We start from the raw sequence: 18682 nt of genomic DNA, 5'->3' as shown, positions 1-18682 counted from the left end.
TCACTCAGCTGCTTGTACCAGGGTAAGAATTACCACAGACTTCAACCTTAACATGCAAAAATAATCCATCTTCAACTAGTAAAGAATCTGAAACCAAGTGTGTGTTTCTTTAATTCTGGAAACAGGGTAGGAACTAGGCATGCAGTTATGTCCTGTTGGGCAGTTTTACACTGGGAAAAGAAACTTTTGCACCCCTGTTTAGGAGAAGGTCATAGCACAAATCAGCTCCTGGAGATGCTGCACAAGTGTGAAGCAAGAAACCAGACTCGGAATTTTGCTGCTCACAGAAACATTTAATAAGTAACAAATGGTGGTTTGGTCAGGTAAGCTGTAGCTGGGAATAACCTTCATGCAAGGATATATTTAGACATAGGTGATCTTTCCTTAAGACAAAAGATGGAAAATATTTTCTTTATTTAGTACTACATTACAAAACTTCTTCACAGGTGCTACTTTCTGCTCCTTAAATGCCTAGCCAGACACTCTGCATGTCCCTCTGAACTCTTACTGCTCCAGAAGGGAGGGATCCAACATCACACACAGCTCCAGCCCTGAGAGCTCTCTGGCCTACAGGATTACATCCAAGATTACAAACATCAGGACAAAGCCTAGTAACAAGCTTATCCACACCTCACTTTTCTATCTATCAACTTGCCTGGGAGGACCAACAGGCTAACAAGTGCCTTGTGTCCAATCTCATGCTCAACTGGAACATAAGTGAACATTATCAATATTATACATTTCACCAAATACCCTTAACAAGCTAAAAAGGGAGTTAGAAACCTGGACTTTTCTGCCCTGGATTGCAGAGCAGGCACCCTTTCTCAGGTGTGCTGAACTTTGCATTTAGACTAGCCCAAGAGTAGTCACAGTTTGGCCAAGGCCTGTGCAGCTTAGGCTGTCCAGTGAAAACCAACTTTGAAACAACAGAAATACCTGTCAGCAAGTTGCATCAAGAATTTGCACTGTTTGTCTCTGAGCTGACACCTGCACATAAATGAAATGAGTGAGAAAACAAAGCTGCTCAGGGAGCTGTCACAAGTTTGCACTGCAGCCCTTCTTCAGGGCCCAGTGTCTGCTTGGCCTTGCTGTGCACGGCTTAGAGTTACACAGCCAAGTGCTGCAGTCACGCCTGACTTGGGACAGCCAGAATGAGAGGAAAGAAGATGCTGCAGGAGTGAGTTTTCTGGTGGTTTCTCAGCACAGATTGTCCAAACAGAAAATCTTTTTAGTACAAAGAACTGCTGGAATGGCTGTCACTGTATCTGAGAGATTGCAAGTTCAGTCAGTAGCATCAGCACTCCAGGCAGGTACTGGCTGTGTAGAATCTGTAAGAAAGAGAAAAAAGCCTGTCAAAGCAACAATTGCAGCTGCCAGATTTCCACACCCTGAAGCCCTGCTTGAAAGGAAACTACCCAGTGTTCTGTGTGTTTATTCAGCTGCTCTGTTGTTGCTTTTCAGGTGTTATACTTTCCCCATACTGAATATATATGACTTGAATTCTATCCCATTATGAAAACCTGAATTTACACAACACACATTCCACAAGAGCACCCTTCAGAAAGCCTGAGATATCTTAGTGTACTTACCTGCAATGGAAAAAGTTGTTTCACACAATTTTAAGCTATTACAGATTAAAAAAAGCAATATAACACTACCATGTGCCAAGGCCCATCACAGGGTAAATTTAAATACCTGCATTTACACAAACTGTTGTTTAACTCAGAAGAAAATACTGTATTGCTGTAAGGATTAATGTTCCATGGTTTGAAGGATATTAGAGATACCTCTGTAGAAAGACCAGCACCTTTATGAAAAGGGTTACATGTGAAGGAGTCTTCTGCCTGTGACTTCATAACTACAATGCTAGAAAGTGAGTGAACTTTTTTTAAGTTTGGGATCTTTTTAAGTCCAAAAGGAGTTCTTTTTTTATGGCCTAAGAAACTTTCCTGTTCATACCACAGCTAACACACCTATTTCTGGCAACAGGCACGTAGCTCCTGCTGCAACACAGTAGTAAAACACTGCACTGACAGCTGCCACAACTCCAGAGCTAAGCAGGACTAGTAAAAGCTGAGGGTTTAACAATTCCTTGTAGGAAATCATGCAAAATAAACAGGAGACCTTCAGTAGAGCTGTTAGGACAGGCTGCTCCTCGGGGCCTCACCTTTACAATCCCATCACAGTGTGCCGAGGCAATCGCTGTGGAAACCTTCACCAGCTTTGCAGCCGACAAGTGGATCTTGAAGTGCCTGTGGAAGTGGGCGTAAAGGCAGTCCATGAAGACATCCACCTCTTCCTGGGTGATCTCCCCTGGCGTTTTCTGCACCGTGTCCCACAGAGCTTTGGCATCCTCGGGGTGGATGGCGTAGAAAATGTCCAGGGGCTGGGCCAGGCGGGGCACGGAGAAGACGAGCTCCACGGCGGAGGCAGCTGTGTCCAGCCCGCAGCCGGCCCACATGGCCACCATCCAGCTCAGGTTCTGGGGGCTGATGGCCAGGCGGCGGAAGCAGCAGTCGAAAGTCTTCTGGAACCAGCTGCCAACCAAGGCCGTGTAGCTCTCGGCCCCGTGGCTCAGGAACAGGGGCAGGCTGGTGAAATCCTCGGGGATGTTCTCGGAAAGGTCGTCCCCAAACATGGAGCAGAACCAGCCTGACCACACTGGTTTGTCCTCAGAGCTCCTGGAGGAAGCTCGTGACCTCGATGAGAGCTGGGACGGGGAGAAGAAGCATTTCAGTGCTGCAGAGAAAGAATGGCTTTTTTTTTTTTTTTTTTTTTTTTTTTGTCAGCTAAAAATAGATTTTGATTTAAAGTTTTAAGTGTTTGGTAGAAGCAGTGTTTTTTTTTTTCCTAAGGACCTTGCATGCAATGCTATTTTCTGTCAAACACATAAAGTTATTCAGTCTATGCATTGCATCCCTAAAAGTTGAACACAATTTTGTTGAAAACAGCAGAAAAAACCCATTTATCTTCTTTAGGAACAGCCCTGACATCTGAGTTTATGCTGCTTAACTCCTATGGTACATCCTACAGCCATTGCCACAAAGAACTTGACGTTTCAGTAGCACATCTCACTTGAGGCAAAGCATTTCAGAAATATTAATTAGACCTGAGCTCTCACCAGGAAGTGGGATTATGGCAGCTTTATCCAGGAAGTTTAATAACCCATCTAAGTCCTGGCAGTAAACTGACTGCTGAACTAAATCATCAGACAGAGATTGCTCTGTATAGTCGTGCTGTGACGGGGTTAAAAAGTTGAAGTCAGACTTGCTGTATTTACTGTATGCATTGCTTGGGGATCACAGAATCAATTAGGCCCAAAAAGACCTCTGAGGTCATCGAGTCCAGCCTGTGACCCAACACCACTTTGTCATTAGACCGGGGTTGTGACTGTGTCACATCCCAACACCTCCTGGGGCAGTGACTCCGTCTCCCAGGGCAGCCAATTCCAATGTTCAATCATCCTTTCTGTGAAGTTCTTCCTAACGTCCAACCTAAACCTCCCCTAACACAGTCTAAGGCTATAAATATTTAAAAACAGACAGGATTCAGTTTCATACCACGGTACATGCCCCAGTAGCTATTCCATACAGCTAAGGTTTAATTTTGGGGCTTTCTTTCAAGACAGATCGTTTCACCACAGCAAAAATAGCCCGTAAAAGGCCGGTCCCGATGACCAGCCCCCTCACCTGCACCAGGAGGGCGGCCTGGTCCAGGTCGGTGCCGCGGAGCTCGGCGAGGCTGGACAGGCGCACCGCGATGTCCATCTCGGCGCCCACCGCCACGGCCAGCCCGCGGTGCCGCTCGGCCGCAATGAAGGCGCTCAGCAGCCGCGCGTAGTCCCTGAGGCGGGCGCGGCGGAAGCGGTACAGGGGGGTCACGCTGTACAGCGTCCAGGCTTTACGCAGCAGGAACGCTGTTTTCTGCGGATCCACGCTCTCCTGGGGGGGGAAACAAGAGGAAAGGAATGAGGTTAAACGAAAGGAATGAGGTTAAACGAAAAGGATAAGGTTAAAGCCCGCGCTTCCCGCGCGGCGAGAGCGCAGCGGCGCGGCTGACGGGACAGGGAGGAGACAGCGAAGCGCCGCCGTACCTGAGAGCACAGCGCCGACACGACGGGGCGGCCGCTGGAGCTGGCGCCGAGGCGGCCGTGGGTCCGCCCGAAGGGCAGAGCCCGGGACAGCCGCCTGAGGCTGGGCAGGGTCCGCGTCCCGCCATCCTCGGGCGCCTCCTCCGCCATGGTCGCCCGCCCCGCCGCCGTTCGAACGCCGCTCCCGTCGGCCCCCGCGCGGGCCGCGCCCCGCCGCCATTTTTGGGGCGGGCGGCGCTGAGGGGCGGAGGCGCCGGTGGTGCCTGAGGGGGATCCCGCTTTTCCCCTCCGGAGCTCTTGTTTTTTCACTTCCCGCTCATCTCTGGCGCTCCTCCCGTGTGTCTGCCTGAAGGGCGGCTGCGGGATGGCGCTCCCCCGGCTGCTGGTGCGGGCGCTGCACCGCGCGGCCGCTGCCGCCGCACCCGCGGCTCCAGGTGAGGAGGAGCGCTGGTCTCACCCCCTCCTGATCTGGGTTCCTTTTACCCCGGGACACAGGTCGGGGTAGTCCGCACAGCCGATTAATATCGCGCTTGTGGCTAGTTCATTTCGCTGTATCACTTTATTTAAAGTATCTTCTCTAAATCGCTTTTAATTCTAAAGGCTGTGGTGAAGGTAGTGAGATTCGCTCATAAAATTATTTATATATGTCCAGGTAATGGTGTCCTTCAGACTTATCCTTACAAGCTGAACCTCTTGCACATTCTGTATATGGTGTATATATAACTTAGGCCGTGATTACAGGCACAGGAGGGTCTGTGCAGAGCTTTATCCGTGGTTCGGGCTCTTTTCCAGTCGTTTCAGGCAGGAACTGTTCCATTTACACCTGCTCGGTGCGTGTGCTCCCTGTGTGCTTCGTTTTGGGGCGTTAAGCCCGGTTCTGCGCTGTCGCTGCCAGGGGCTGCAGCGGCAGGACAAAGGGGAAGGAGGGCAGGTTTGGATTGGATATTTAAAGAAATTCTCCCCCGTGAGGGTGGGGAACAGGGTGTCCAGAGAAGCTGTGGCTGCCCCATCCCTGGAAATCTCCAAGGGGAGGCTGGATGGGGCTCTGAGCAACCTGGGATGGTGGAAAGTGTCCCTGGCCGGGTGGAATAAATGAGCTTTGAGGTCCTTGAAACCCAAACCATTCTATGATTCTGGATTTGGAATCCAGAATCCCATCACAATCCCATAGAAATATGGGATTGTGAGCATCCCTCAGGACTGATCTGTGACTTTTGCTCCTCTTGCTCCTGAAACTTGCAGGGCAACAGTTTGCAGCAAGGCTGTGGTCAAGTATCTTTATGAAAGTTTAACTGACAACCACAAATGATCCCTGTCTAAAACACATTTAGACTAGATTAATTTCATGTTTATGACATAATATCTTATCTTCATATATAGATTATATATATTATGTATATATGAAGTAACTTTTTTGTATATGTGTAAGTTGTATTGAGGAGAAAACTCTATTATTTATTCTGTCTCATCTGCAAAAGCCATGAGAGATATTATATATATATATATGTTTATTTATTTATTTTAAATTTAAGATTTCAACAGTTTTGTCACTCGGACCAACACATGTGGAGAGCTGCGTTCTGCTCATGTGGGACAGAAGGTGACCCTGTATGGATGGGTTCAGTATCAAAGGTAAGGACAAACCATGGTGAAAATGGAGATGATTATTTGCCAGATCCAGGCTAAGCTGTGTTTCATCCAGCATTGCTCTCCTGTGATGGGTATGCAAGAGTTTTTTGATTTTAGGAGGTCTTGAGTGTCTCATCTTTAAGCAATCGTGGATGGAGACCTAGGAAAAGGAGTTGGGATTATTGCAATGTGATCATGGTGATCTTAAAGACACCAGACATGTCCCATTGGGCAGTTTTTTGATGGATAAAACACAGTGGCAGCTGTCCCTGCTGCAGCTTGAAGAAATCAAGATTTGTGGTTCAGTGTGAATTGTTCATGTGGAATTTTTTGTTGGACAAGTGTTCCCCTTCTTGACTTATGATTGGATTTTGTTGTTGTTGTTTTTATTCCACGTGAACTTTAGTTTTATTGCTCATTTAATTGTTTTTAGCTGAATGATGTTTCCCAGCAGGAAAATTCACATGTTCAGAATCCCTGCTCTGCTTGCATGAAAACTCAGATTAAAATCCTGCCTTCTCTTGGTGATTTGCATGTTGTCTGAGGCTGGTCACAATATGAAATAAATTGTTTAGGTTGGGTTCAGTGTGGGAAAAGTGTCTATAATTGAGTACTTGGAAGTGCTTTGGGATGAGTGGCAGGGTACTGAAAGTGTAGCCAGTTGCCATATGCTTTAAAAAGTAGAAACTTCTAAATTGGTGAAAAAAATGTTCTTCCTTTTGTGCTTTTCATGGATCAGACAAGGCCTGTTTCTGGTTTTGAGGGATTTCCAGGGGCTGACCCAGGTCATCATTCCTCAGGATGAGGTAAGTGCCACCAAAACACGAGTCTGTGTTTTTATTTTTCCTTTGGTGCTTGGCTTCAGCAGCCTCAGAGAGCACGAAGGGCTTTGTCACACTGAGTGCTCTGACTTACAAGGAGATTGAAGTGTCGTGAGAGCCCTGACCTGGCACTGCAACAGAAACATCAGTGCTGTTTCCCCTGCCTTAAGGGTGATTTTGGGTGGAGGTGCTTGGCCAAGGTGCCTTTGTCTCGTGTTTGGATTTCTGTGAGGCTCTGTGCTCTCCCTGCAGGCACATTCCCACCTGAAGGAGCTCCTGTCCAGTGCCCCACTGGAGTCTGTGGTGAGAGTGACTGGGACAGTGTCCCCTCGGCCCCTGGGGCAGGAGAATCCGGTGAGGATGGGCTGGGAGGGGCTCTCAGGGCTTTTGTTCCTTGAAGGAAACAACCCTGGATCGTGATGGGATCATGGTGGGCTTTGTGTCAGAGCATCACCCTGGGTTCTGGTTGTGTGACAGCCCATTCCCAAATAGCATGAGGTGAAATAAGTGCTGTGTCAGAAAACAGATGGATCTCAAAGCACATTACACAAATTAAACTGCACCCCAGCCCTTTGCAAGGATAATGCTGGCTTGTTCCAGGATTTCAAAGTGTGGTGGGAATTCCTTTTGCTTGAAAAGAAATATTGTCATTTTGAGTTCCATGGCATGTGGTGACCTGTTAATTGATTTTGCTGGCCTCCTTGTATAGGAAACAGAGGTTGAATGAATTTTTATTGTTCTGCATTGCTCAGCTGTCATTTTAATCAGCTGTAGATTGATTGTTCAGGATTGTACACATAACTTGCAGGTCTAAAAAGAGGACTGTATTTATGGTCATAACCCCTTCTTGGTCCATCTTGTAGGTGTCCACTTAAAATCCAGGCTTCAACAATGCCTTTGTTTCTTTTGTTCATTTCTTGTTTTGGGGGAAGGTTGTGTGTCCTTTCCCTGGTAAATAACAAGAGTCCTGCAGGATGAAGTGAACTTTGCTGTGCCTCAGAGCTACGTGAGGGGAGCTGCCTGCCCTCCCTCGGGAAAGAGTCAAAAGAAGATCAGTTCTGAGAACTGGTGTTTAGAATTGGGAGTTCTCAGAAGTGCCTCATGATTTGCCTCTTTTGACTCATATGAAGGGCTGCTGCTGCTCGTGCTCACTGAAACCTACACTGTGGGTTTTGCTGAGGCTTAGAGACCAGTGTGCTACTGGGAAAGAAGGTGCCATCTTTGGTGAGGTGACTTGTGTTTCCCTGGACAGTTTCCTTGTGTTTCTGGGAGAAATCTGTCCTTGGGAGAAGCTCTCTGACTTATACGCTGTGTTAGAAGGCAGGGAGGATAATCATTGCTTCTTTTTTTTCCCTTTGATCATCTGTGAATTACCTTTGTCCAACTGTTTTGAGTTTAATTTTTTTTCTTCCCTTTTTGTTCTAGAAAATGCCAACAGGGGATATTGAAGTGAAGGCAGAGACTGCAGAGATCCTAAACTCCTGCAAGAAGCTGCCTTTTGAAATCAAGGATTTTATCAAGGTGTCTGTGCTTTTCTTTCTCTTATCAAAGTAGTGGCTTTTCATTGAATTGGGAATTTGCCCAGGATGATGGCAAAACATCTGAGAGCTGAGTCTGGTTCTCCCCACTTCACTTTGGAGAAATGATGATATTTAAAACAGGGGTGCTGTTTGTTTGCTAGGAGGATTTATTTCTAATTAGAGCTAAGCAGAAAACAGGGCTTGAATGATTCTAGATTTCTGGAAGAACTGATGATAAAGGAAAGAGTGAAAAAAAATGGGGCTGTGCTGGGTTTTTTTTTGAGTGTGAAATGAGGCTGTTTTATTTGACTTGTGGAATCACAGAATGGAATCACAGAATGGTTGGAAGGAGCCTTAAAGATCATTTTGTTCACCCCCCCCTGCCATGGGTAGGGATGCACCAGGTTGTTCAGAGCTTCATCCAGCCTGGCCTTGAACACTTCCAGGGACGGGGCAGCCACAACTTTTGTGGGTAGTTTGGTTTTTATTTCAAGTGATTGCCATATTTGCGTAGCTCGTGTGTAACAGGCACGTTGTGGCAGTCGAGCACCATCCCTTTTCACCTTCTCCCTTTTTCCCCGTGGCTTTAGGAGCACCTTCACTGTAGGTGCAATTTGAATTTTGTCTCTTACCCTGCTCCTCTCTCCTCTGCAGAAGTCGGAGGCACTGCGGATGCAGTACCGGTACCTGGACCTGCGCAGCCCCCGGCTGCAGTCGGCGCTGCGCCTGCGCTCCCGCCTGGTGATGAGCATGCGCCAGTACCTCTGCAACCTGCACGGTGAGGGGGCTGCTTGGGGTGCAGCCTGCTGCAGGCACTGCACCTCTCCCTGCTGCTGGTGCTGTCAGACATTCCTAACCAACTCACTGGTCACGCTTTATAAGGACATCTGCTTGTGGTGGGGTCTTCAGTGGGATGTTGTCAGACCTGAAGAACAAAGTACGTCAAAATCTCTTGGCATGCTGCAAGCCAGTTGTTTCAAATTAGCTGCTTCCAATGAGAAAAGACTCTTTGCAAGGTGGTTGCCCTCTTTTGGTCACCCAGTTGAGGCATGTCAAGAGGGATGGATTTTGTTTAGGGCTTTTGCTTCTCTTAAAATCAGGGAGTGCTTTTTGGAAAATCACTGCCTGGTTCAGAATAGATAGAGAATACATTTTCAGCCTATTTGAAGTCCTCTGTCATCAGCAGTTCTGGCAGGACATCAGAGTAGCTCTGACCCTTTAGATCTGTCATTAGAGGAATAATTATTAGAAGTAGTAATGTGTGTTGGTTTTGGAGAGCCTCCATGGTATGGTAGATGACCTATTTTGCTGACTAACCCTACTCTATTCTACTCTGTCCTGTTAGTTCTCTGTCCTCTCAGTATATTCTGTGTTTGTTCTCCAGGGTTCGTGGATGTAGAAACTCCAACTCTGTTTAAAAGAACCCCAGGGGTATGTATGTGATGCTTTTTGGCCTCCTGCAGCTGCACAGTCAGGGCTGAATAATTTCCAATTGCAACTCAGCCTTCATTGCTTTTCCCTTGCTAAATAACAGCTTGTGGAACTTCTGATATCATCCACAGATCCTTTTAAAAGTAGAGAGAGAGAAAGGGAAGAGGTGATAACTTCTGTCCTGGTTTTGAACCTTCAAACAAAATAAGCTTCTGCCTTGTAGAGCACATGTTGAATGCAAGTCTGTCCTGGAATTATAAACCCAAAACACTTTGAAGCAGTGTTTTCAGCATTTATCTCTTAACCAGTAGGTTATTGTAGAGGTCATACTCAAGTAAATTTAATTTCTGATCTTATATTCCTTTCTTTCACTTCAAAAATAGTCAGAGAGAAGAGAGCTGTAGCTGAGGAATTGTTGATGCAGCTGATGATTTAAACCCCAGTCTTGGATGGTCTGTTATGCATTAGTCTCTCAGAGAAGAAGGTAGAGAATTCTCCTTTGGGATATTTTGGACCAAGTTGGTTAACAGATGTTAAGCATAATGTACAAACAGCCATTTCCTCACAAGTGGGATTTCATAATGGGGGAAACAGGTCCTTTCCTCTTGCACTTCCAGTGTTTGCTCTGTCAGGAATTGGGGCCACTTACTTGCTGAACTCTGTAAATTTTCTTTCTAATGCCAGGGAGCCAAAGAATTCCTTGTGCCCTCGAGGGAACCAGGCAAGTTCTACTCCCTGCCACAGAGCCCTCAGCAGTTCAAACAGCTCCTCATGGTTGGAGGCCTGGACAGGTAAGGGTTTCTTGGACTCCTGTTCTCTGCATGTCCTGTCTAGGGTTTGATTGCTTTATCTGTGAAGTTTTAGAAACTTCCCCCAAAAAAACTTACTGCCGAGGATTTGTGTCTGGAAGAGGTATCCTTAAATACTTGGGACTTTATAATCAGGTGAAATGTGTCCTTCTGGAAAGCTGAAATCTTTACTGCTGTGTTAAAACACAAACCTGATCTGAAGCAGATCCTGCCTGAAGAGCAGAAAATCTAATGTGTGATAAAAGCTGCTCCAGGGGTAACCTACAGAGCTAATTGAGCTGAGGCAGGGCAGCTGAGCATGACTGAGACAAGGAAAAGCATGTCAGGGTGCCCAAGTGCAAAGCTTTTAATTGAGTTTGCTTCTCCAGATCAAATGGATGGACAGGGAGACAGACAATTGTTCACACAGTGAAATGCAGGCCAGGTGTTGTCTGAGAGTTCTGCATGGTTGTTAGGAGAGCCCTGGAGTGGAGTGGAAGGTGGAATAAAGAGTTGAGTGTGCTGCCCTTGGGGGACAACTCACCTGGCAGTCTCCATGTGCCTCTGGAGGATATGGCTGTTTCCATTCAAAACTCCATTCTTTTGAAGGGGTGGGAACAAAGATCATCTGCTGTGGGAACAGAGCATTCTCTCTCTGGTTTACTTCTCTTTCCCTTATCTTTTGTATCGTCAATTCTATAGTCACAGTGCAGTTGAGGATACTTCATATTGTTATCTAAATCCAAGTGTCACTGCAGGTACTTCCAGGTCGCTCGCTGCTACCGCGATGAGGGTTCACGGCCTGACAGGCAGCCGGAGTTCACCCAGGTAACCAGCCCGTGCTCCCTGCTCCTCAACCCAAGTGCCTCATAGCTTCTGGAGGCTTACTCTGTGCTAGTCTGGTGCTGTTTGGGGGGTACAGAGTTGTTTGGGGTGTGTTTCACAGACACAGCCCTTGGAAATTGGTGTGGGATGGCTGTGTGATTCCTGTCCTGGGCTGTGCCCCAGGTGCAGATGTGGGAATTGCAGCAGTGATTTTACTTTGATGGTACAGTCTTGTCCTGTTGGGTCAGACATCCCATTCCTCAGCCTTGAAATCCCAGGCTGAGTTAGCCTGGTTCTCTCAAGGCTGCTTCTCCTTGCCATCGTGTCCTTGTCATCATTACCTCATTCACTCTCTGAGGAGGCTGTTGCCTGAGTCATCAGCCTGGAGGGTGCTCCTAAGCACTGTTCCCAGCCTAATGCAGTCGTGCTGTGATGTCATTTCGTGTATTGTTTCTTGTTTTGCTGGCTTTGTACTCACCAAGTGTGAGTACATTGCAGTGTGAAAGCACAACCTGTAGCTAATGTGGAATTCCCTCCCTTGTTCTCTGTTTTAAGATAGATATAGAGATGTCGTTTGTAGATCAAGCTGGGATCCAGAGGCTCGTAGAGGGCCTCCTGCAACATTCCTGGCCTGAGGAAAGAGGGTCCATTATGACTCCTTTCCCTTCCATGACATACAAGGAGGCACTGGCTGAGTATGGGACTGACAAACCAGACACTCGCTTTGGGATGAAGGTGAGGGTTTGCCCATTGGAAACTTGCAGCTTTTCCTTTCAGTCAGTGTTTTAATAACCTGGATCATGGATTCATGGTTGGCTGGAGTTTTGAGTGCTGTAATTTACCCAAGGTGCCTGTCCCATTGTTGCTGCTTTGTGCAGTCTGCTGAAGAAAGAGAGCATTTGATCAGTTGACTGTGAAAAAATGTATGCTCTAATAAGACATTATTTTAAAGGTGATGTAGTGTTAGAGAGCAATGCATCTTGACTGTTTCAGGAGCAAAAGCTCTAAAAGGGAATAGTGTTGAAGGTGTTAAGACACAGGTGCAGGAATTTTAGCTTTGTATTCCTACCAGCAGTGCTTTTTCCTGTGCTCTCTCCTTTGTCAGATTGTGGATATCAGTGATGTTTTACGAGGATCAGGCGTTCACTTTGTGCAGAATGCCCTCAGTTACCCACATGGCTCCATCAGAGCCATTTGTATTCCTCAGGGAGTGGTAAGTGGTGCTCTTACGTCCTGTTTATGATTTATGTGGAATAAATAAAATGCCAATTTGAATTCTTTTGTTGGTATGGAAATGTTCCTTGCTATTATTGGTGTTCTTAAAGGAACTGGGGATTGGTTGTAATCCATGTCAGGTTGGGCTGAGCAGTGTTAGAATGATAAGGCAACAGGAAGAGTATTTTATTCTTAGGAAGAGGAGGAAAACAATAGAGCTGCAGGATCCCATGAGGATAGGGAACCCTCTTGGGGTTTCACCTTGCTTTTTGTCACCTTTTTGATGTGGATGTCAACAAGGAATTGCGCCTCGTGACGGGAGATTGAAACAGGACTGGGCATGGCACAGCTCTGGGATAGGCAGAGAAGGATCAGGTGTTTCCATGTCCTGCTCCTGTTTGCTTTAGCTGCATTTTTATGTACAATTCATGTCTTGTGATGAGAATGTCATGGACCAAATCCAAGGCTGACAATAGATGTGGAAGACTTTTGACACAGCTCTGCATTTTGGCAAGGAAACAGATTTAATTCTGGCTATAGGCATCTTTGTAGCTTGGACAGTATGGAAAAAACGAATCCTTTAAATACTGAGTTTTATTTGGGGAGCAGGGTTTTGTGGCCATGGTTTCTCTTGGGATTCCTTTCATTTTGGCACAAAGTGCAAGTTATGGCTTCCCACGAGAGGGCACAGAGGTGTTTGTTTGTGCAACACAAAAGTGGCACCCAGACCCACCCTAAACACTGGAGTAGATGAAAAAAAAAATAATCAAGATCTTGATGCAAGTCCTCATTTACTGCATGCAAGAGTCAGCCCAGTTGTTTTTTCTCTGTTCTTCCTCCAGTTTGAGCTCTGCATTCCCCATCCACAGTGTGGTGGTGTAACCTTGTTTCTGCAGGCTGGAGGCGGTGATCTGACCCTGCTGACCAGAAACATTTATCTGTGAGAGGAGGAAAAAAATGTAGATCTAGAGGGGTCTCTTCCTGAAAGGAGCCCTCAGAGCAGACACCCAGCCCAGTGGAAAGGACCCTGTCCTGTTCCACAGCCCTCATAACAGCTTGAACTAGAAGCAAAAGAATTGAGAAATTTGGAACCAGCATAGATTTGATACCTAGTCAAGTTTTCCAAGCTGATCTTTGCTGCGTCTTCTCTTGCTCTTTCCCCAGAAGTATCTTACAAATAAAGACTTGGAGTCATTGAAGGAATCTGCAAAATCTGAGTTTAACCAGGTGAGACAGAAACTCTCCCGAGGCTTTGGGAAGGGTGAGTGACAAAGTGTGATAAAGGCAGGGGGAGATGGGAGAGCAGTTTTCAATAGCTGAGAGTCAGAACCCGAGCATGTAATGCTTCAAGGCGAGAGAGGGCAGCACTGCACTGATCATGCCCTTACCTTTTCCCAGGAAATCATGGAAATTATCCGCAAACCTGATGGAAGCTTGAAGTCTCTGCTTACCAAGTTCCTTGGTGAGAAGGAGAAGTCAGAGCTTATCCAAGCACTGAACATGCAGGAGGATGATGTGGTGCTGCTGGCAGCTGGAGAACACAAGCAAGTGGTAGGAGGCATTTCTTGGGTGGCTCTGTGAGTTGAATGCTGCTGATGATGGTTTTGATGTTATCTGACCTTAGTCTGATTCTTCTTATTATTAAAATAGGTCATCATCTAATTTTCTGTTTCTCTGGATCGGCAGCTATAGCAACAGCAAATAAAGCATGAAATGTACCTATTACTTTATGGCCCCCAGCCAAATTCTGGGCAGGACTTGTAGCTGAAATGAAGGCTGAAATATAAAAAATTCTGCCACAAATCAGTGCCTTCTTTTCTCTTAACTTCATTTTTAAAGCATCAAACAGATTGGAAAATAAGGTCAGCTGGGTAATTGTGTCTCCCATAAGAGCATGACTTATTAGCAGCAATGGTGGGAGATTCTATCCCTTCCTTTTTCTCTGTTCTTGCCAGCAGCTGTTGCCTTCCAAGCATTGTTTTATTGCAAGGTGTCAACGCTTTGCTCAATACCAACATTTTGTTGTATTCTTTTCTGTGCTTTCATTTCTCTGTCTTGCAAATGTGTTCCCCCAGTTAATCCACATGTGTGGAGCTGGAGGTTAGTCTAAGAAAGTTCTGGAGATGAAACAGCTGGAAAAACATGAACTTTCTGGCTCCTTACTTGGTCTCTCTCAAACCCTGGTGCTGCTGCTACCTCAGCAGGAAGGTTATATATTTTAGGCTATGAGGCAAAAGTGTTCAAGGCAGCAATGCATTCCAGCTGGTGCTATCTATGGTACTTCCCTTATGGAACACTGTTTCCCTGGTTGGTGTTAGAGTGACTTTCCTGCTGGTGAAGCCACCCTGTCCCATCTCTCCCTCCTCTGTTGCAGTGCTGTGCATTGGGAGCCCTGCGGCTGCTGAGTGCCAACCTCCTGGAGGCAGCTGGGCTGGCACTCCGTGATCCCACAGCCTTTCACTTCCTCTGGGTGGTGGATTTCCCCCTTTTCCTCCCCAAGGCTGAGAATCCCACTGAACTGGAATCTGCTCACCACCCCTTCACTGCCCCTCATCCTTCAGATGCCAGCCTCCTGTATTCTGATCCCACAAAGGTAACCAACTTCATGCCTGCCCTGCTGGCTCTTTCACAGCTGCTCCCATGGAAAACCAGGCGAGCAGCAGCTGGGTTTAGAGTAAGAAGTGATGTTGTTTCATGGGACTGACTGCACAAGGAAGATGTAGATCTGCTGGAATGAGTCTAGAGGAGACTGCTAAGATGATCAAAGGGTTGGAGCACTTCTACTATGAGAAAAGGCTGAAGGAGCTAAGGTTATTGAGCCTGGAGAAGGGAAGGCTCAGAAACAACATTAGAGCCCATTCCAGTGCCTAAAGAGGCTACAAGAGAGCTGGAGAGGGACATTTTGCAGGGGCGAGCAGTGATAGGACAAGGGGAAATGGTTTTAAACTGACAGAGGGTAGACTTAGATCGATTGGTATTAGGAAAAAAATCTTCCCTGTGAGGCCCTGGCACAGGTTGCCCAGAGCAGCTCTGGCTGACCTTTCCCTGGCAGTGTTCAAGGCTGGACGGGGCTTGTGGCATCCTCGGATAGTGGAAGGTGTCCCTGCCCACTGCAGAGGGTTGGACATAGAGGATCTTTAAGGTCTCTCCCAACCCAAAGCATTGTTTGATTCTATGATCTTCTGTGTCTGGAAGAGATGGCTTCCTGATTACTGCAAATAGCAAGTATTCATGTGTGCCCCAGCAAAAGAAGCTTATAGCAAACAGAAATCTTATATTCTGACCCATCCCATGATGAACTTTTCAAAAGGATTTGTTCTCCCCACATCAGTGAGAGGCAGTCCATGCCTCCAGCATGGATTGCAATGTACCCCTGAGTGAAAAGTTTTACAGAGTTCCATGGCTTCATTCCCAGTGTCTCTGCCATGTCTGTGCAGGCTGTTTTTAGGTGCAGCTGTGCCCAGGCTCAGCAGGGTGCCTGTCCCTGTCTCCCTGCAGGTCCGTAGCCAGCACTATGACCTTGTGCTCAATGGCAATGAGGTTGGAGGGGGCTCCATCAGGATTCACAATGCAGAACAGCAGCGTTTCGTGCTGGAGAAAGTGCTGAAGGTAACACCTGCTGATGCCTCTAATGCTTTCTTGATGATTTAAAAGCACTAATTAATTGAAGTATTAGTTGCATATTCTGAAAGAAACACTCATGTGCTTCTCAGAGAGAGACATAATTCCTAGCCCTGAGCAATGGATGATTTCATTGTACCTTCATCTTGTGATGCTAATAGCTAGAACATTGCTTGTCCAGTGACACCTCTTAATGAAATATTGCAGGAGGACTCCGAGGTGCTTTCCCATCTGATTGAGGCTTTGGAACTTGGAGCTCCACCTCACGGAGGAATTGCTTTAGGTGAGTGATCTGTAGCTCTGCACATGCAGGTCTTTAGTGATTTTTGCATACTAGATCCCAGGAACAAGGCTCATGTTTGTTAGGAAAAGCCTTGATGCTTCCATCTCTGCACAAGCTTTGGGGAAAGGAACAGAGGTCTGGTCACCGAGAGCAGAAAGTTGGGATGTTCCTCCCCAGAGTCACAGTGGGATTTAGGTCTTAAGCAAGGACATTGGTGGCTCTAAGCATGGTGCTTATCTGCTGATCTGCAAACCCTGTATTCATTGAGGTTGGGTCAGCTTTGTTCCCATTCTTGAGCAGCCAGAGCAGGATCCCTGTGCTGCCTGCCTGGAGGCATGGGACAGCAATGGGACTTTGTGTTTCACATCCTTCCCGTCTGCTGCCCTCTCACTTCCCTTCTTCCTCACCTGTTATGCTTGTTAATTCAGAAAATATCAGGGTTTGGTTTTTTCCCTTGAACAATGCAAGTTTCTTGTTTAAAGAGGGAAGAAACCCAACCAACCAACAACACCTTCCCTACACTAACCAAAATAAAAAAAACTACAAAAAACAAAGGTACTTTAACCCGTGTTTTTTCAGTTTGACTTTTCTCCATCCAGTCACCCAGAAGCTTTTGTTCCTCTTGAATTCTTCTTAATTGGTTGCAATCCTTCCAAACTTGTTGATGCAGAGCTCTGAGCTGTAAAGCAGAGCCCAGCCAGTGTTCTGCCATTCAGCTGCCCAGATTTTGTTATGCTGTGTTTGCTGTCTGTGTCCTGCAGCCCTTAGAGTGTTACAGAACTTCCTGCAATATTGAAAAGCTTTATTTTGGCAGACATTTCTGCTCTCCAGGCAAATCTGTTTCTCTGCTACCAGCTGAGATTAATTTTTTTTCTCCCTTACTTGCTTCACTCTTTTTCTTCAAGCTCAGCAATATTACCTCCTCAATCTTTCTGATTTTTCTGACTCAGGGGAGGTAATACAGAGCCATAACTCAAGTGTTTCACCAATTTGTTTTCTGCTTATAGGACTTGACAGGCTGATCTCTCTCATTGTTGACGCTCCGAGTATCCGGGACGTCATTGCCTTTCCAAAATCCTTCAGGGGACGGGACCTGATGGGCAATGCTCCAGACTATGTCACTCCAGAAGAGCTGGAGCCATATCACATTCAGGTTTCCTGGCCTCTTGAAGAGAAAGAGGCAAAGAAAAACTGACTTCATGCCAGTGGTGTAAGGTGATCTGATCAACCAGAGGTGGTTACAGCTTCTGAAGGCCGTGATTCAGCTCAGAAAATGTCAGCTCTTGTGGCAGGGTGGGGGGCAGTCCAACTCCACTGTACTGGGGCAGTTGCAGGATGGAATGGGAAGTAGATAAGAGGTCTCTCTGATAGGAATTCACCTTTGGGATGTAATGGGAAGGACATGCAAAACAGCAATAGAAAAGAACATAATTTTACCATAGGATATTGAGACTGCTTTAGGGTGTCATACCAGAGGGAAGATGGGATCTGTTTTTTCCCAACCCTCAGTTTTTACATCCCTTGTAAAGTATTCCTCCTCCCATCTGGAGAAGACAGTCAGCTTCCCTGGCAGGAATTTAATCATGATCCTCATTAAATCATGTCAGCTGAGCACTGTGACAACACAACTGTGCTGGACCAGAAGCTCTGGACACTGCACAGCCAAACTTCTGTGCAGCCAGCAACTTGCCTGGTGTTGGAGGATACCAGATCATCAGAACTTTGCCATGGGGAGTTCACACTCAGCTGTGTTTTTCCTTCAAAGGAGAGGGAGAGAAGCATCCATGATGATTGCAACAGTTGTCCTTGTAATACTTGTCAATGAGGTGTTTGGGGCCTGTGGTCCTGGTGCTTTCAGCACAGTCATTCAGGAGTTTGTATGTTTATAAATAAAGTTTACCTGGCAGTGTGGTTTTGTCTGAGTGTAGCTTTGGGCTTTCTCTACAACAGCCAAACTGTCAGTTTGGCTTTGTGACCTCTGGTCCCTCCAGGAGATGACAAGAAAGCTGTTGGAGCACAGCACAGTTCTCAGTCTTCTGTGAGCCCTGTTCCTGAAAGGGAAGGTGGAGAGACTGAAGAAAAGTTTCCTTGATGAAGGTGAGAAGATGGTGCAAAGGAAGACAAGGCAGAGCTCTTGTGTCCAGCTGGGAAGGACAGCAGGAGGCACATGCCAGAGGAAGTGCTGGAGGACAGAAGGAAGATTGCAGTTCTTGTCTGAGCTGATGCTGAGCTCCAGCCTTCTGCCAGAGAGCCTGTCCTGCAGATTGTCAGATCCTGGTCTGCTCCAAGGGTTAACCACCCTTTCTGCATCATGGGATAACACTGCCTGGTTGTTTTTTAAATACCGAACTGTCCTGCTGATAAGAATCAGAAATGCAGGCAGCTCTTCTACTTAAGGGTGGTTTTGATTTTTTTTTTTTTTTTTTTTTTTTTTTTTTTTTTTTTTTTTTTTTTTCTTT

At 46.5% G+C, this 18682-nt stretch overlaps 2 protein-coding genes across 2 annotated transcripts; one reads left to right on the top strand and one right to left on the bottom strand.

The window, feature by feature from the left end:
- Nucleotides 1-283: 283 nt before the first annotated feature.
- CENPL (centromere protein L) lies at nt 284-4306 on the bottom strand. The gene is made up of 4 exons (XM_083867277.1): nt 4094-4306; nt 3690-3941; nt 2168-2710; nt 284-1328 (listed from the first exon to the last, which is right to left on the bottom strand). The coding sequence occupies exons 1-4, from the start codon at nt 4238-4240 to the stop codon at nt 1257-1259; spliced, it is 1014 nt and encodes a 337-aa protein (XP_083723403.1). The 5' UTR covers nt 4241-4306; the 3' UTR covers nt 284-1256.
- A 148-nt stretch (nt 4307-4454) lies between these two features.
- DARS2 (aspartyl-tRNA synthetase 2, mitochondrial) lies at nt 4455-18682 on the top strand (the record flags this gene model as incomplete). The annotated part of the gene is made up of 17 exons (XM_083867522.1): nt 4455-4524; nt 5623-5722; nt 6459-6525; nt 6793-6894; nt 7966-8061; nt 8715-8838; nt 9445-9491; nt 10176-10282; nt 11038-11107; nt 11660-11839; nt 12210-12317; nt 13484-13546; nt 13718-13870; nt 14694-14912; nt 15818-15928; nt 16148-16223; nt 17231-18682. The coding sequence occupies 17 exons, from the start codon at nt 4455-4457 to the stop codon at nt 17416-17418; spliced, it is 1881 nt and encodes a 626-aa protein (XP_083723648.1). The 3' UTR covers nt 17419-18682.

The sequence above is a fragment of the Zosterops lateralis genome (assembly GCF_965231275.1).
Source record: "Zosterops lateralis genome assembly, chromosome: 9".
Taxonomy (NCBI): domain Eukaryota; kingdom Metazoa; phylum Chordata; class Aves; order Passeriformes; family Zosteropidae; genus Zosterops; species Zosterops lateralis.
The sequence above is the reverse complement of the archived record's forward strand: the minus strand, read 5'-3'. Positions and strand labels throughout refer to the sequence as shown.

What these genes read in the sequence shown, in the direction of transcription:
- CENPL (XM_083867277.1), bottom strand. Translation starts at nt 4,240, where the DNA reads ATGGCGGAGGAGGCGCCCGAGGATGGCGGGACGCGGACCCTGCCCAGC. An exon ending in AGGCCGCCCTCCTGGTGCAG is followed by an intron (nt 2,711 to 3,689) that starts GTGAGGGGGCTG and finishes TCCCCGTCCCAG; the next exon opens with CTCTCATCGAGGTCACGAGC. An exon ending in ACTGTGATGGGATTGTAAAG is followed by an intron (nt 1,329 to 2,167) that starts GTGAGGCCCCGA and finishes TCTTTCTTACAG; the next exon opens with ATTCTACACAGCCAGTACCT.